General features: G+C 36.2%; 1 protein-coding gene across 9 annotated transcripts in view; it reads right to left on the reverse strand.

Moving 5' to 3' along the window:
• Nucleotides 1-19,915, reverse strand: part of LOC123319325 (protein lap4-like) — a 123,880-nt gene that overhangs the window by 29,315 nt on the left and 74,650 nt on the right. For all 9 annotated transcript variants that reach the window (XM_044906235.1, XM_044906233.1, XM_044906231.1 and 6 more), the window contains one exon: nucleotides 7,564-7,663. In XM_044906235.1, the coding sequence (XP_044762170.1) occupies nucleotides 7,564-7,663 (100 nt within the window). The remainder of the gene's footprint in view (nucleotides 1-7,563; nucleotides 7,664-19,915) is intronic.

Raw genomic sequence — 19,915 nt, forward strand, 5'->3', positions numbered from 1 at the left:
TGAAACCCCAAAAATGTTTTGACAAGCGTCATAACCTCACATTTTCGTACTGTACAGTGTGAAATGTGTCAAATTTCCAAGGTTAACCGAGTGCTTTTAGGCCCGTTTGAACCAATCCCCCTTAAAATGAGTAGTCAACCAAGCGTAGTTTAAAGTTAATGGACGCTTAATTTTATTGTCAGTCTCACGACTGCGGCTTAACAGAATCTTAACTAAGGGGCCCTTTAGTTTTCATATCTAGTGATATTTCAGTTTTTTATTTTGGTGCAACTTCATTCTAGTCTAATAAAGCCTTTTCATTGGTTGGCCGGTTGCCGATGATCGTTGTCATTTCATTAACCTAACTTTATTTTCCTGTCAGTCAGTGTCAAGTAAACTATTATTACTAAGTTCGAAAAATACACTCCATCGCCTCTCTCTACTCCTATCGTTCTTTTAATCGAATCTTTTCCACTAAACTCGATAAAAAGAACAATAGGAGTAGAGAGAGGCGACGGAGTGTATTTTTCGAACTTACTATATATTATTATCAAAGAGTGACAACTTTTTGTTGCTGAATTAGCATTATGATTGATAATGAAATGGACTGTCAAATAAAAGGTACTTGACGTTATTAGAAAAACCACAGCAGTTCTGCAGCCAGTTTATGAGTTCAACAGATTATTTTAGGTTAGAATCCCGCCCTTGAATACCTAAGTGGTCACTACAGGAGCGCTTAAATTTAAGGCTAGCTTTAGCCATTTAAATGCAACTTTCCAGTTGGTGCAACGTATTTAAGTTAAGGGTTCATTTCAAGGGACACTTAACACTAAGTGCGTTTGGTGCAGACGGGTCTTATAGAAGTGAATGGAGGTAAAAAGAAACACTTTTTTTCTTTGCCATTTTTTCCGAATCGGCTCGGTTAAAAAGATATAGGCTGTTGAAAAACCATAAAATGTTATTTTTAGATCTATCTCACAAGCGGTTTTATCGAATGAAATGAATTTCGGAATATAGTTTTCCATTCACTTGATGAATCATTTTCGAACACAGGATATCACCCAGGTCTTCCAGTTTTCTAATTATGACCATTACGTACCATAAAATACCAAAAATTCAAAGAACCCAACTCTTGAAACTGAGTTGGACACTATCTAATGAATATTCGAACGTTTTGTGTAATAAAAATATTCTTCATATTTTCTCTAATAATGCGCCGTTTTCGAGTAATTTGATGTTCAAAAATAAAAAATATCTGTGAAATTTGAAAAATTGGGTACTTTGGCTGAATACAAGTCTGTTTAAAAGATCCACAGATGTGTAGTGTCACAGAATCAGCTAGTTATTCTGAAAGTAATTTTGTTTTTCCAGGGGTGGCACAGCTGATTATGAAAAATCAAAATGGTTATATCTTTTTATCAGGGCCGAATCGAAAAAATTTGAATGACCTCAAGAATATACACTTGAAATAATTGTACGAGTCAAAGACTCACCATGTATAATTCAAAATTGTATCCCAGTTTTCCTAAAAAAACACTTCACAGATGTTGATAACAAAAGCTACTAATACAGAGAAATTTATATTTGATCCCTATCAATTCTTGAGCAGTGTATTCACCTCAATATTTAGAACTCGAAAAAAAAAATTGTTTCGACAAAAAATTATATCCTGAATTACATAATTTTCGCTAGGATAAGTTATTTAACCACCACACGTGTGTCTCTCCATCACAATAGCATTTTCAGGTGGGTGGAGGTGGTATACCTGATGAATTGTTTCGTCCTCTCAAACGACCATAATTTCGGCAATAAATATAATTACGTAAAAAACTGATACAGAGATATTTCTGATGAACGGGGACTGTTCCGGTTGTCTGAGTGGAATGAAATTAATTACATAATTCGTGCGTCCGATGGCTCGTACCAAAAAACATTAAATACAACATCGACATCCGGTTTCCATTCATAATTTCGTTATAAACCAATACAATTTTTCCGGTCTACGACACCGACTCACATCTATAATTCCCGAGGCCATGGAAACTTGTTAATCCTTTCGTTCGACTATGAAATGGGAGATTTATCGATATCACTACACGCACGTAACGAGTGAATGCCTAACTGTTTCGTTTGAAATGATTTCTTTATGTTTTGAATTCGATAAACTTAACTACTTCCACATTAGTATTGGTGGGTCGATTAGGCTTAGATTTTCCGAGGAAAATCATCTTTATTCAACCCGAAAGTTTATAGGTTACGTCAGGAAATATAATACATACAGGGTATTTTCAAAGGTGGGGCTTTTTTTTGACAGAAGGTAGAAGTCATCAAAATAAGTCATTCTACAAAAAATTGTATATTTTAAATATTCAAGATGACTGCTATACAACTACTAGAATGTCGACAAAATATCATTAAATTTGAAGCACAGAACTGTGGAAGTTGACTCCGGCATCGGAAAAACGAAACAAAACATAAACATTCGGCTGGAAAATTAATGGTTCAGTACCAAGTTCATCGGATTAGATGCATCAGGTCACTTTTGAGAGAATCATAATTGTCGTATTGTGAAATTTAGGGTGAAAAAATAATGTAGAAAGTCCAGGCAGTTTCTTGAAAGTGCTAATGTTAGTTATGTTGAAAAAGTGCTATGATGTTTCCCCATTTCATCCCATTTTTACGACAATTGTTGGAATGTTCGAAAAAGAAGATTGTTACCAGCATTGTAAAAAAATTTGTGAATAATTTAATTTCATTGTCAGATTTTGCATTTGTGTCCTAAGTCTTTTCTGTAAGTTAGTATCGAAATGAGCCATTTCTTCTCAATAATGAGGAGAATTCGGCAATCCTAAGTTTCCATTTTCATTCCCACGTGAAAATCGAACAGGCCAATATCCTAAAGGTCATCACGAGATAAAAATCTAGGATCTATTTCAGTAATAATTTTTGATTATTTTTTTCAACTTTGCCGTTTTGATTGTTTCGTATAGGTGATTTTTGGCGAAACGAGTTATTTTGACCAGTACTACCTTCTTTTAAAAGCCTATTAGCCATACACGTTGCGAAAACTCAACGTATGACTTTTCTGAAAATTTGGTTATAGGGGAAGGTGAAAGTGTCGATCTAAAAATACTTTCAGCTTTGAAATGTTGTCGCTTCAATGGAAATCCGTTATCCACTTTGGTTTTTCAAATAGAACACCCTGCATATTTCAACATTTTCGAATGTGTCTGCAAATTTTTCAGAAATAAAAAATATATGTGATATCTGGAAAATTGGGTAATTTGGCTGAATGGAGCCAAAAGATACATAGATGTGTAGTGTCACAGATTTAGCTAGTTATTCTGAAGGGAAATTCGTTTTTCTAGAGGTGGCATAGCTCATTATGTAAACTTAAAATGGCTATATCTTTTTATCAGAGCCGAATCGGAAAAAATGGCATGAGAAAAATGTGTTTCTTTTGACCTCAAGAATCTACTGTTGAAATATTTGTATGAGTCAAAGGCTGACCCTTTTGTCTTCCCAATTTCATTCCTATCAGTTTTCTGACTTCTTTAGGCCCCATTTAAGCAGCTGCTCAAAAAAAAATATACGGGGCGAAGAAAAATTATCCGAACGATAGATTATTTCATAATATACAGGGTTTATCACAAAAAGTCTGTGCAGCTGTTGAAAATCTACATAAATGTGATAAATTGAAATATACAGGGTAGCCCACAAAGGTGTGAAGAATGATAGTTATGTTTCTTGGAATGGAACCCTAAATTAAAAAAAAATTATCTACCATATGTTATATCTTAATTTATTAGTCTCCTAGATATCATGACATTTCGATCAATTACTAGACACAAGATGGATTTCAAGAAACAGTTTAATAAGTCAACTATTCACACTATTCACAAACACTTATGAGATATTATGACAAAATAGCTCTCTATTTTTCGATATGGTCCCTATCACAAACTGACAACAATACAAGAATTGCTATTCTGGTACCTTTGAAACGCCGATTTTAAGGGAATTAATAAATTTAGATATATAATATGGTAAAAGAAAATTTAAAATTGAGTCGACAATATAAACAAGCAATAATCATTTGGAAAAAAATCATTCTTCAGAACTTTGTGGGTGACACTGCATATTTCAATTCATCACAGATAAATATGTATATTTTTAACAGTCATATAAAAGTTATAAAAGACATTTTCAGATAATCCCCTATTTTGAAATAATTGACCGTTCTGGTATTTTTCTTGACTGCATGAAAGACCCACACAATTTTTTGGCAAAGTATCACGCCTTAAATTTTACCGCAGCTATTCAGACAGAAAATGTCAAAAAATCATCATTGAGTGTTCTGAGGACGCCTTTTAGGAAATACTTAAATGGAGCGAACTGACCTCAAGATTAATGTTTCGAAACGCCTTTAAACATAATTGTTGTTGATTCATTATTATCATTATTATCTTTTCCTTTAAGAATCTAATCCATTTCAAAAGATCACCTGTAAGAACAAATAAAAACCATAAGCTAAGGTTATCCACATTAACTTTTTCAAATCCATATTTTACAGACTCCTGTCCATGTCTTTGGAACAATTAATGACTCAGATATAATTAGTAGGTTCAAAAAATCAGTGCTACTGAAAAGAGTGAAATGATTAATATTGAATATAAAAATATATTTCCAACCAAATTTCTCAGTAACGTTTCAAAAACCCTCATGCTATTTCATTCAACATTTTCCATCTACGCCAACAAAATTGGTTTAAAACCCAAGATAAACAAACACCAAGTCGACAACATTCCAAACGTAATACCGGATGATTCACCTCCCAGTCGATCTCACCTTAACTGCTTCAACAACGAATGAGATAACCTCGAAAAATTAACAAACAACAATTGATAGGTCACGGCCTCTAACCTGAGTAATTCAAAGTTTTCACACTGGCCACGTTGTTGTTCCTCTCCACCGGCTTCCTCGACGATACCACCACCTGTGCACCCCTAGCTTTCCCGCTCTTACCCCTAGGCAGCGTCCTCGCTACGACGCTCACCTTACCACCGGGCGTCTTCACTTGCACCCTCGGCAGAGTGCTCATCTTCACGTTTATCTCGCGGTTTACCGCACCTCACCCGTCCGATCCCATCCACAATCTGGCCCTTTATCTCTCCAGATAACAGTACGGTGTTTTGTTTGTTTTGCGACGATAACGTTCTGGTCGATCCGCGACTTGAGACGTGCATGCGCGGGGTACGAAGTCGCGCTGACAACTGCCCGCTACCAAACGGAGTACTTGATTAAATTGCCCGCGATGGGTCCCACCTACGAGCTCTTGTTCGATCTGGTCCGGTGATCTACCGGAGAAAGGTAGATTGACGATGCGGACACGGCGGATAGGTCAGGTTGGCCGTGATCGGGGACGTCCATTGTTCGATCCGACGTATGCGATTGTTTTGCGGCGTGCCCTTCGACCTTCCCGGGATTTGTCGTACGGCAAGGTCGTTCGGGGTGTGGGAGCTTTAAATTTTGGACGAAGACCCAGAAAGGGCTGTTTTTCGGAGATAACATGAGAGTACTGACTCAACACGAGCTAGGGCAGTGTCAACAGTGTCATCTAAGAGAGTAGATCTAAGCATCGCTTTCAAAGTTTATCATAATGAATCTTGGTGTTATATGAAAATTCTACATGAAATTTTGTACATTTCGTTTGACACCTGGACGACTGTTTCAGATTGCACTTGGAGTGTTGACTCTTTTTATTTATATGCGAGAAAATAAATAAATGTATCGCTCATTTTTTGAATTAGGTATTTGAGTTTTTAAAATTTTGCTTAAAGTTGACAAGGGCCAGGTTGGTATTGTACGTAATTATTCAGAATTGTTATATGATTTATACTTATTGTTTTTCATTTTCTGTGTATTTTTTGTTTGTTTTTTTTTGCAATTGTTCTCTCACCCTCAGATGTCACACAGATATGCTCTCTTTTCGTTGTCAAAAGAGATGTGTGCTTTCTTATATGACTTTTGTCGTTTCATATTGTACTGTATAATTAATATTAGCTCCTCATTTAATTTGTATCGCTCTTCCAGAGCCCTGAGGAAGGTTTTAAATAAACGGAAACGCATGATATCAGTTTGATAGTCCTTCTTTTGGCCTTTCCCATCAATCTTTGATTTTGAATTGTACATTTCGATAGCAATGATTTGGATTGTTTTCTGATCAATGTTGGTAGTATCACCTACTGTACTTCATTCTTTTTTTATTTTAGCACTCGGTTGGCCATGAAATAATTTTCTCAAGTTTTTGTAACTAGAACGGAGTTTCATTTGTTGTGAATACTGTAGTGGGCCATAGCCTGTTTGTATTCGTATGTATAAATAAATAAATAACTAAATAAATAAATAAATAAATACATATATCAGATGGTAGCGAACATATTCAATGTAAGTGAATTCATGTAATGTTTCATCTGAATCTAAACGACTTATATTTTAGCCGAGTGTTTCCACAATCAGAAAGATTGTGAATGAAGAGGATGACAAAAAATTTCCTTCTATTGGGAGACCCAAAAAAGTGGTGGCATTTGAGAATTTTATTTCAGGGTGAAGGAATGCGAAAAGTTACTATAGCATTTTCGATTAATGTAATCGTAGAGTAAGTTCTAGAAAGTTAATTTTTCAATTTTTTATTTAATTTGTCCCATACATCGTAAATGTTTTGAGGGATCAATAAATATATAATTATTATTATATCAAAGTATTGAAAATAAACAGCCATGAATAGGAGCCAGTTTTCCTGGTAATTGTTAATTTATGTGAATTTTTTGTTTGAAGTCGGAGTTCCTCTTGCCTTGAAACATCCTTTAATTCTTTTGACTTCCATTGATGCAAGATGATTTTTGTTGAAGAATTCAACATTCTTGTAATTATCCGTTAATTCCTTCGAGAGATACCAATTCCCAACCACTGCATCATATGCATTTCTTCTTCGGGTTGATTTTTTGAAATCTACAACTGATGTTACATAAGAAGAAGAAGATGACCAACATTAACTCTCCTCAAGCTACTGCATATAATGTGTCGATAATTCAATTTTCTTCCATAGCAAAAATAAATATATTTGAAAACTGATCTCTTGTATTTTCCATGCAAATAACTAGATTTGGTATACCTTCAATCAGTTTGCATAAACGTCAATTATGTTCGTCACATATTTTCGACTTCATATTTTCCGAAGTAATTCGACATTGCGATAAAATACGTAATTTTACTTTTACTTAGAACGGACAACAGAGCGCAGATTTGAAACCCAAAAATGTTTTGACAAGCGTTATAACCCTATATTTTCGTACTATACAGAGTAAAATGTGTCAAATTTCCATGACCAACCGAGTGCTAAAATAAAAGTGAATGGAGTATAGTAGGGTAGTTCAGGTTATGCCATTTGAATGGCATTCTCTTCGGGAATTCAATAAAAAAAATAGTACACTGATGATAAGGACACCATCGAATTTTCATTGTCATAATTAATTAAGCATCTTTCGAACGAAACCTGGAAATGACCGCAAGCATAAAACTTACCTTGACTGCTGCTATAACTGCGTTCGCCAATGCTACCAGGCGGAGTGGAAACGCTCAATCTGTCAGTGCTTCCATCATCATCCTTACGGTGCTTCATAGCCTGCAATAATTAAAATGGAATTGGACAATTGCAGTGAAATTGAGCCTTTCAGTAAATTCACATTCACCACTTATAGAACAAAAACAAGCCGAACATATGATACAACGAGCACATTCAATCAAATTAGCTTCATGAGGCCGCATCATTCAGCGTGTAGAAAGATCGAATTTTGATATTGACAAGCCGGGATAATGCTGCACGAATATTACGTCAAAATAGGAAAATAACTGCATCAATATGTTATGGAAGTTGCATTACAAGTAAATTTGATTGAAACACCGCTTGTTCCATCAAGGATATTGTAATAGAACTGATGGAACTGTAATAACTCATCAAAAGCGGGACGCGCAAAAACTTTGATCTGTTCCTTGAAAATTAGGTCAGGTTCAAATAGGGATTTGCTTTGAGATTTATCAATTGAATAACTGATAGGTACGTGCAGTATTGACATAACATATTTATTTGGTCTTGATTCATTGAGAGAATTGAGAATTTATTCACTAATATACATCGAAACTTATGTTGTGAAAATATAGTTGAAAAACGAATCATTTCAAAGCTAATGAATTCTGATTAGGTGTAACAGAAGCTGACGAGTGCAGATTTTTCAAATGATTTCAGTCTTCAATTGGTCTAAATCAGAAACAGATATTTGATAATAGAATTCTTCAGGTGAGGCCATAGGAAAAAATCAAATGGTGTAAGATTACACGATCTAGGAAAATATTCATTCTTGCTATTGAGGCTTATCTTGCCGATCCTGAAAAACATTTCTTCCTTCAACTTTGGGGACCCCAAGAGGGAAATTCAGTATTTACTCGAGCGGGGAGATACCTTGGACCCTATACAGTAACTCTACCAAAAATTAGACCTGTATATAGGAGGAATCGTCTAGGACAGCCTGTGAGAATAGTAAAAAAAAACGATCATTGTACATACTCGAGCGTGTCAGATTAAGATATATGTGGTTAATTACATGTTGAAAAGTATATAGTCCCATAATCTGACAATTTAAGCGTGACGAAAATGTGTGGGAGTGCGCAAAACTTGCAAAAAAAAATGTCCTGTGTACATTCTCGAGCGCGGTGGCTTTTTTAAAAATTGTAAGCTAATGATTCAAGAATAACGGAAAAAATATAATCTGACAGTTTCAGCAAGCCGAAAAAATAAAAATTGGCCATAAAGTTCACAAAAATCAGTTTCTTTGAATTATCTCCTCTCCTGGGCTTCAAATTGTTTTCGCATTCATTATGAAAGTTGTAGAGCATAACATTTTCTACAAATTTTGTCCGAAGCAATTTTTTCTACGTTTGAACGTTCCTGAGATATGGCGACGAATGTACCTTAGACTGCGTTTCTACATTGACCTTGGACTTTCGCATGTGTGGCTAAGCTCCTCACCTTTATCGCCCTCTAGCTCAAAAATGGGGTATGAAAAATTGCTTCAGACAAAAGTTGTATAGAATTTTATTATCTACAACTTTCATAATGAATACAGAAACGATTAGATGTACAGTAAGGAAATATCTTTAAAAATGCCTTATTATCATCTTCAAACTGTCAAATTCAGAAACTCCCCCCTGATTATTAACATACTAATGGGACAACACGTCTGCAACACCGAGACCATCTATACGAAAATCTGATACGCTCGAGTATGTACAACTAACGAGTTTTTTTTTGCATTTTCAGACCGCTGTCAAGTCCGACTTGTAGCTTCCTTTGGGCCCAATTAACATATTCTCAAAAAATTTGACAAGCTCGAAAAAATTGTTTTTTACCAGTATAAAGGGAAAACTAGGTATTCACTAAAGGAGCAGAATAATCCATGCATCTTAATTTGCACTATTCTAGAATTCATTCAAAATTTTGTTGTTCCTCTTCATCATCTCCTACTGGTATAAAAATGGATGAGAATTGAATCAGAAGGTCTTTAAATCGAATTGTAAATGGTTCTCTTTTCAACCAGATTAAGGGATGGCTGCTTCGTCGCGGCTTTATTCTAGGCGGCCCTGACACGTGACCCACTAAAGCGGACGACGACGGAAAATTTATAGGTCGCAAAACGAAGGACAAACAAATGGATCTGTAATTAGATTCGTTCGAATGGATGACAACCGCACGAAACTCAATATGAGACGATGGCATAGTATTCCATCAAGGTGAGCGAATTGATATTTTACACCTACTGCTGCGGATTCCACTGTATTAGGTACAGGTTGTGGATCCGGGAGCGGATGCTCCCTTTTTCACGCATCGACGACCAGGAATTCAAACCGAATGACATTATTGACAGTAGAATTATTTTGAGAAGCCTTGGGGGAAAACCCTCACCTTTGCTAGGAGGCTTGGAAAAGAAAACTATATATTTGACACATTATTGATTATCTCCAAAGTTTCTATTTGAAAATGATTTAATTTTAAACGTAAAATCCAAAAGAAAATTCTAGTTACCCTTGTAATTTGTACTATCGTTGAACATGTCTTACAAAGAGCTGTAGTTAGATAGAATTGAACGATTTTGAATGTTTACGAATTGTGAGAGTGCTCATGAGTAACTCTCTTCTCGCATTTTGGATTTTTGTAGTTGAATATTAGTTTTTGCTAGAAAAATATTTCCATATTTTAGTTTTTTCGCATTCCAAACTATTTTTGACTTGCTTCTTCCCTCTGAAAATGTTTGTTTTTCTCGAGTAATCTTCACACTCATGTATTTTTTGAAGAAACTTTTTGCGCAGTACCTACTCATGAACACTCTGGTTACTCTGGTCAACACTGAATTTAGTGCACTACAAAGACTGCAAGTCATATCCAAAAACTCAATAAAATTACTAGAAACATACTAGAACTCTTGTAAACTTTTGAATCAATGCTGAATTCTATATTGGTTTGATAATAATTTGTTTATAAACGTTATTCTTAACTTCTCTTGTACCTTTTTCCAGAAAAAATAAGATGTCGATTACCCTCTTAGGATGATTTTTCAGTGGTTTCTCAACAAATTTATTGATAACGATTTTTCTTCTGATGAAGACTGGTTTTTTATGTCAACTCTCAAAATATAAAGATGATGAGCAGCCAAGAACCTGTGGCCTCATTTGAAGAATTCAATTTTTCAAATGCTCCGGTTGAAATTAATGCCAAGAATTTTTACCAAACTGCTCAGTAAGTTTGGATTATTGGAATCTAACTCAATGAAAGGCATGTTTTTCGCACGTTGGAAGAAATCATTTTCTGAAAGTGCTCCATATAAATTAAATATAGGTTAATGTCCTCCATGTCTACATATGTATTTTTATTTTGGGAACAAGAAGTGATTCAAGGAAAGAATAACGTTCGGTCACAGAACCTGGAAAGTTCCATAACCTACTTAACCACGATTTTTTTTGAATGCAAGTTATATCGGAAGTACCACACACTGTATTTGGTACACAGGATGGGCTTGGGGGAGGGGCTATTGCATCACCGTTTACCAAACCCTAATATAGGGTCATATTAATTTTACAATCCATAAATAGCGCCATAACTTTGTGGGTAATTAATTTTCCACCATAAAAACGAGGTCGTCTCGTCGTTACACAACGCATTCAATTCCTATTGTATTCATCGACATAATCCCCGATAAATAGGGATGTCCGTTTGTCGCGAAATCATTATAGTTGGGAAGCCGACGATGCTAAATCGGTATTTACTAGAGCGTCGTGGAGACCTAGTGGATTTTGAAGATTAGATGGTAGAAAGAAAAAAAAAAAGGTTCCATGAAGCATGCACTTTCAGCTGTGGTGAAAGCGTCTGCAGGTTCTCAAAGATGTAAAAAAAATCGCGAGCTGTACATACTCGAGCTTGTCAGATTAAGTTAGTGTATATGCCCTACCTGTTTCTAATAATAAATGTCAATCTGACGGTTTGCGTGGTGGGACTGGCCGTAAGGAAGAGTTGAAAATGGTAAAAAAATATATTTCGAGCGTGTCATATTTTTAGAGGATATGTAAATTGAATCTAAAGAACCGGTTAATCTCGGTGTTGGGGTTTTCTAAATCTGACAGTTTGAAGATGATAACAAGGATTTTTTATCCCCTTTCCTTCTAATCATTTCTGTATTCATTATGAAAGTTGTAGATTATAAAATTCTATACAACTTTTTTCTGAAGCAATTTTACATACTCTTTTACCGTTTTCGATGTGTAGGACGATAAGGGCGAGGAGCTCAGCCACACATGCGAAAGACCAAGGTCAATGTAGAAACCTAATGTACATTCATCGCCATATATCTCAAAAACGTTCAAACGTAGAAAAAATTGCTTCGGACAAAATTTGTAGAAAATGTTATGCTCTACAACTTTTATAATGAATGCGAAAACAATTTCAAGCCCAGGAGGGGAGATTATTCAGAAAAACTGATTTTTGTGACCTTAATGGCTAATTTTTATTGTTTCGGCTTGCTGAAACTGTCAGATTATATTTTTTCCGTTATTCTTGAATCATTAGCTTAAAAATAGGAAAAAAAGCCACCACTATCGAGAATTTACATGTGAAGTTTTTTTTGCAAGCTTGGCGCCCTCCCACACATTTTCGTCACGCTTAAATTCTCAGATTGAGAGAATATATTTTTTTCAACATGTAATTGACCACATATATCTTAATCTGACACGCTCGAGTATGTACAATGATCGTTTTTTTTTACTATTCTGACAGGGTGTCCTAGACAATTCCCCCCATATACAGGTCTAATTTTTGATAGAAGTACTCTATAGGGACAAAGGTATCTCCCTCTTAATCTGACATGCTCGAGTAAATCACAAATTTCCCTCTTGGGCTCTCCAACTATAATGTCCAAGTCAAAATTTCAAATGATGCTCTTAGTTTAGTGAAATTTCATGCAAATCACTTGAAGTGATAATAAAATTAAATATACTTGAAACCAAAAAACGATCGAAAATTATAAGTATTTCGTTTCCGCTGTTCTTGCACCTCGTTTGGCAACGTTGAACTACGTTACTATGGTGATTAGGAAGAGAGCAACTTTAGACATTCACCCTATTGGTCTGCGCTTTTTCTGACACTTGAAAAGGTTGCCAAGTTCTCTCATACGATGGCAGAATTGATAATTCATGGAGATTTAAGAGATTGTAAACAGTCTTATCTTTAGGAAGATGTCTATAACCGATGTCATCTAGTAGATGAAGAGCAAACAAATCAGCGCCAAAGACGTGACGATATGCATCCATCGGAATCTCGAACCCATCCACCCTCTGCAGCCTCGCCCGCCACAAAAAAGTCCCATTTAATCATCCAATTAATACGGAACCTAATTCGTGCCGGAATATAGCGCGACCCTATTATCTAATTGTTTCGACCGCCGGCGTAGAGGGCGGGGCGGTCGGGGAATGACGGACGAACAATTGCAATTAGGTGACGTACATGTCGCACGTCGCCAATCAGTCACCGATACGGGAGAAGAGTGAAAAAGGAGAATGCCGAGGACCGGAATACAGATGAGCACGTGCTGCTAGCGAAGGTGACGAAACCGATACGGTTAAGAGTGTTCAATCGGTCTTCCGGTGACATTCGTGAATCACCCATCGTTTTGGCGTTGGGTTAGGATCGCAGATGGCTCTGCTTGATGGGCTTCCTTTCCACCTAGACGAGCCTAGACTATCATAATTAAAATGATCTTCGACTGACATGAGTCATGTCATTTTGGGGGCTACCATAATCAATATCTATTGAAATAATATTTGGAAAACCTTTTCTTTCACGGAAAATGGGTAGGTGGAGACACTCTTACACATTTTCGACACGCTTAAATTGTCAGATTAAGACTTTCCGAATACAGGTTTTTCCATGTTAACGGAGAACGGATCATAGAATTGTTCTGAAAATTTGGGTACTACGGTTTACGTATCCGATCTATCTAAAATACTTTCAATGTTGCCGCTTGTACGAAAAAATACTACAAGTTTTGTTATTTTAAGTGGGACACCCTATTTAACTTTTTTTTCGCTTCTCTATCTCCATCTCAGTATTTTTGTCTAGCACTTCTCTATCCCTCTACCTGATACATATTTTGCGTATTTTTTTGTATAAGCGACAACGCCGCAATATTCAAAATATTTCAGATCAGAAGCGTAAACCCTATTACATATCCTAATTTTCAGAACAATCCTACGATCCATTCTCCGTGAACGCCTAACAGGCCACTCATCGTGGGAAACCCTGTATAATCGATATTTGTTCAGCAAATTACGAAGTAGCAACAATAACGCATATTTCCTAACATACTATGTCGTCGTAAAGCGTTAATAACATTTTTACATGTATCATTCTGTCAAGGCCGCTTTGGTTATAATTGCTTCGTTAGAATTCATATGCAGTAGAAATAGCAAAGTGCCAAAGGTTTATATTGCCTCTAATTGCGATACTTTTTGGATTCCTGATAAGGAAACATTGCTTGTTACGTTGTGAAACGGAATTAGAATAAAGAAATATTGTCAACTGAAGAAAATCTTCAAAGCTTGAAGAAAGTCCCTATTAAACAGGATGTTTCAAAGAAAAAAAAAGTCTAAATTATTCATCGGCACATCTGACAAGTTTCATATATTTCAAGTTTTAATTTTAAGTATAGGACTTAATTAGGTAGCCCTCCCGTCTTTCAACGTAGAATCAGCTTAAATAAAAAATATCCAACTTGATGATCTTGTCAGTAACACTATGAATCCCTATAACTCATAAGCCGTTGACTGTATGCCTATGCCCAAGGTATGGTCTCAAAATATTTTAGGGAGGAACTTTACAGTCGCAAAGTTTCAGCATAAAATTATGATCAGTTCTCCATAAACGTCTAATATAACTTCACGGTAAATCACCCTATAGCTTTCAAGCGAATAAATTTATTGACAGGAAATTTTGACAGATGTCGTGGACTACCGCCAACAACAACAACAGCCAAATTCTATTATATGATCTTATTTTTTGACCACAACAATAACCTTGATGAGTTCAGAAAATGAGATTTGCTTCAAAAAAAAGAGTCAATAGGCCATTTTCAAACAGGATCCCTCCTCTCTCGTGCTGTACGAAAGTTCCATTGAAATAGAACGTGGTGTAGCATGAGATTATAACTGGTTATATTGGATAACTGCAACTTCTTCATCATCGATGATAAATATAGCCCATGATGTCATTCCGCAGGTAGACACTGAATACACAAAAACAGGCTTTCATTAATTGATGCTCTATAGAAGGTTAATGACATGGCGTCTACAGGATAACGCATTCGCATAGGTGAAAAAAAGTGGTAACTATTAAGTGTTGGTATTTGACGGATGATGGGATGATAACTTGGCTATGAAGTTGATGCGAAAGATATAAATCATTTGCTGAATGGTATCTTCTATTTCTCGTGCATATAGGACAAGCGACAGTATTAATTTTTGCATTGCAAATTAAACCAGAACACATTGTCATGTCAGGAGTGGTACAGTGCAATCAACTTCAGAATGACGCTTTAGGACCGATAAAAAGAACTATGTCAAAAGTGAAGGTGAACTCAGTATTTATAATTTTATTAAAACAATTTTTCGTACTATGCGTCTTAGGTTTAGGTGGGTAATCGATCAAAATTTCAGATGAATCCAACCGAACGAAAAAAGGAAAAATGTATGATGTCCTACGCATTCAGATATTAACCTGATTGGCTTCAAAATGCGTCGAAGTCATTCTGGCTACATATGGTCGTGCATTTTCTCTTGTTGAGTGGGTTGGATAGGTAGTAGTGTGTTATATCCACTGCCTCTTGGGTGTTACTGCCCATTCTCAATGATGTTACTAGTGATGGTAATGTTTATAGTGAGCTACCATGTTAACGCTTAAGTAATAAAATATTCAAGAAATATTTTTGACGCAATATCATATTATCATTACGCTTGACATTAACATTGATGTGAACAGTATCGTAGTAGCTCTATTATTTAAGCGTTAATAACGTAGCTCACCATTAACATTACCATCAACACTAACATCATTGTAAATGGGCAGTTACACAAGGCAGTCATCATAGTAATGTTTTCTCTGATGAATACTAACAAACTTCTGAAAATTTAACGAATGGATAAATTGTCGTTAATTTTGTGTGAGTTTCTGATATTACTTTCAATGTTTTGACAACTGTTGATCAATAAACTGGTGGATTTCTAGAGATTAATCTATCCAGTATCTCTCCGTCACTACTAAAAATCCCAAATACTAGTATGGTATATAATAAAGAGAGGTTAAATGCCTGTAAATCTCAGAAAGTACGAGTCAACTCAATCTAAGGTTATTGGGAGTTTCCTCTTTACCAGTTATCGGTCCATTAAGTTTATCGAATAGATTAACTTCCGATGAGTGAAGCTCTATTTCAAACGAATCGATAAATTAGCAAATCTTTCTAGTAAATTAATTAATACTGATTGTTCTCTTCACCACCATCACAGTTAGATTTTGGAGTTGACTTATGATTGATATTGAACAATTGAACGAATCTTAATATTTAAGAGCCTCTCATCCAAGAATCAAAGGCTTCCATTGAGATTGTGCAAGACTGCAAAGTGAAAGTTGTCCAGATAGCGAGTGTTTTGAACTGCTACCGAGAATTTAAATATGACAGATTCCATTAGCGGATTAACGGAAATAATCAAGAAATAATTGGTTTTAGAACTGGAGGAAAAGGGAGGCGTTCCCATTGCCCAGAATCGATTTCAAGTAAGATGAAATTGGATGTTCAATCAGAAAATTTTGTACAAGAATAAAGAAAAATGCTTCTTCCAAAGGATTAGATAATTGGTTATGGGATTGAAGTTGAATGAGCTTTCACAGCCTCCCCAGCTTTAACCGCGTCATATTTTTCAGTTCTCAGACAAAAATTGGGTGGCTTAAAGTAGTTTCTGAGTTTCTTGCAAGAATACCGAGTGAATAACATCGCGATAATCGAAAAATAAGTTGCCATCATCCTAACACTTGACAGGGTTTGACAAAATCGAGTATAGCCTGACAACGGTCCTTCCAGCTGGACTCTTGAAATTAGAAACATGAACGCAAACAAACGATTAATCTTTCTACATCTTCACCGTTTCCGCATTTTCCGCTTCGGGTTCGTGAGACGAACAATTCCTGCACAATAGGGCGTCCTCTCTACGACCGTAGACAACGAACGTCAATCGCCCCTTCGTATAAAACGACATCGAATGATTCACGTCTTTTCGACCAACAAAGTTACACAATGAGGTTTATTGTGAGTAGAGCGCCGTTAACAATGAAGATGAATGCGCTAGATCAAAGTCAACAGACGGATATGAGAGACGTATGGGGCGTTCTGAGGATCAGTGTAATCGTCTGGTAGCATTCGGTGAAATGTTCCGAGTGCGGTATGGATAGCACCTTTAAGCGTTCTTCCGTCAAGAGGGTATTACACCCCATTCAAATTTAAATGGCATTTTTCTCCCGCTACAGACCTCCCATTGGTATGTGGTTTGAAGGATGTTTATGAAAAATATAGTTCATTGGGCAGAGCCAACGAAGAAGAAAATTATGTTCCACATTTTTCCGGAGAAAAACAATTGGTTTTGCATCATTACCTCGCCCATTTCAAGTGTTTTCCACCCAAAATAATCGACTGAAAATGTGCAGTAAAACCAGCAGAACGAATTTTCGAAGTTGGAATTCTCAATCCTCTTTCTTTCAACAAGGGTTGTGCCTAGTCTAACCTAATCGTCTCGGGGTTTCGTTAAGTGTAGTTAGTAAAACTATTGTACTAGAGGAAGTGCTGCATACACCCATGGGGGTTGAAAATGAAGAACTACAACCGTCGCACAAGAACGGCTAATACGGAAAATTGTGAAAATTCCCTTATTCACAACATAGAGAATTAACAACACATTCCTGCAAGCTACCTGGGGGATAGTGTCAAGCAGATGCATAACACTCGCTGATATTAGATACAACAACAACAAATATTCCAATCTATAGAACCAACAAACCACCATCACTCAAAGTATTAACAGAAATACCATCTCGCCGGGAAAGTGTAGATGCTGATCATGGTTTCGGTCTCATTTGATCTCGTCAGAGCAACACAAATCATACCTCGACGAAAATGGTTTGAATTGATGGTCGCTTCGTTCGATGTGAGTAGCAGATATGATGTACGAATAAACCCCAGCGACATCTAACAGGAAGCGGGTCGAACTAAATCCACTTTCCTAATTTTGAGAGTGCAGATGGCAGTATGGACCCATTTGCTCAAATTTTCAGATTGCATAAATCGTTTATTACATTAATCAATTCAAGTTAGAAATATGCAGAAAGAGTTTTTCTTATTTCTTACTTCAATCCAAAATATCTAGGAGTTAAGCTCTTGTATCATACGCAAAATTGTATGGTACTTCGTTACGCTAACCTCTACTGAAACTGTACACATGCTATAATTATTGTTTGGTGTTAAAAATTGTAATGCACTACATCAAAAGAATATACAAGGTGTATATCTACCTTCAACAGAAGGTAGAACTTGTCAAAATGAATCGTTTCACCAAAAATCACCTATACAAAACTTTCAAAATGACAAAGTTGAAAGAAGAATGAAAATGATTACTGAAATAGATCCTAATACGACCCTAGACCGTTTGTTAGCTGAATTATCGCAAAGCAGTGGGAAAAACTTATTTCCTGATTCGACCATGTGGTTTCGTTTAGGATATAGGATCGTTCGATATTTACGTGGTAATGAAAATGGAAACTTAGGATTGCCGAATTGTTGTCATTACTTTTAACTAACTCACACGATTTCATGAAATAGCTCATTTCGATACCAACTGACAGAAGAAACTTAGGACACAAGTGTAAAAATAGAATAATACTTCAAAATCTCACCAATAAAATTCGTCTTAATTATTCACGAATTTTTTCACAATGGGTATCACAATCTTCTTGTTCGAACAATCTAACAATTGTGGTAAAAATGGGATGAAATGAAGAAACATCAGCACACTTTTTCAACATAACTAACATAAACACTTTCAAGAAACTGCCTCGATTTTCTACATTTTTTTTCACCCTAAATTGCACGATACAACAACTACTCTTAAAAGTGACCTGCTGCTTCTAATCCGATGAACTTGGTACTGAACCATTCATTGTCCAGGGATATGTTTATGTTTTGTTTCCTTTTTGCGATGCCGGAGTCAACTTCTACAATCCCGTACTTGAAATTCAATGAAATTTTGTCGAACTTCTAGGAGTTGTATCTCAGCCATCTTGGGTATTTTACATAGACAATTTTTGGTTGCACGACTTATTATGATGAGTTCTATCTTCTATAAAAAAAGTATCACCTTGGAAAACACCCTCTATATAACATCTAATAGTTTCTAGTTTCATTTCATTCATCATACAAAAACAAGCATAAGAATGCGCTATAGTATGGACTGTTTTGGGACACCTTGTAAACACAAAACTCGGCCACTCGGAGGTGACTAAACCCCGTGCCACTTTGAAAACGCTCTTCATCGCAACAATTTTATCTCGACAGCCCATCTGGTGGCCCGATCTTGAAACGGAACAGTTAGATCATGACAGACCGAAAGAAAATCGGTGAAGGGTAAAAATATGCTCAATACGACAGTCATCATCTCTAATCACCGCGGATGATGGCGGGTTCGCATTATCGAATAGCTAGTCCGTCTCGGAACCGATATGCCTTTCGAATGCGGAATCTATAATGTGCAGCTTTGGGAACCGGTACGTAGAGGTAGGTGCTCGTTTTCAGTTCTGTATCATTAGGGGCTTACACACGACAATCTCCGACAGCAGTGGAACGGAACAGGAAGCGAAATTGTTGCCCGCTGTTTCGATGATGCGTAACGATATTGCACTAAATACCTTTAGAAGTATGGCATACAAGTCTACTATAGCTGGGGAGCCCAAGAGGGAAATTCGGGATTTGCTAGAGCGTGTTAGATTAATATAAGGGGAGATACCTTGGACTATGTAGAGTACCTCTACCAAAAATTAGACCTGCATATAGGGGGAATTGTCTAGGACAGCCTGTCAGAATAGTAAAAAAAAAACCGGATCATTGTACATACTCGAGCGCGGTGGCTTTTTTTCTCATTTTGAAGCAAATTATTCAAGAATAATGGAAAAAATATAATCTGACAATTTTAGCAAGCCGAAACAATAAAAATTAGCCGTAAAGGTTACAAAAATCAGTTATTT

Source organism: Coccinella septempunctata, chromosome 8 (assembly GCF_907165205.1).
Source record: "Coccinella septempunctata chromosome 8, icCocSept1.1, whole genome shotgun sequence".
Classification (NCBI taxonomy): Eukaryota; Metazoa; Arthropoda; class Insecta; order Coleoptera; family Coccinellidae; genus Coccinella; species Coccinella septempunctata.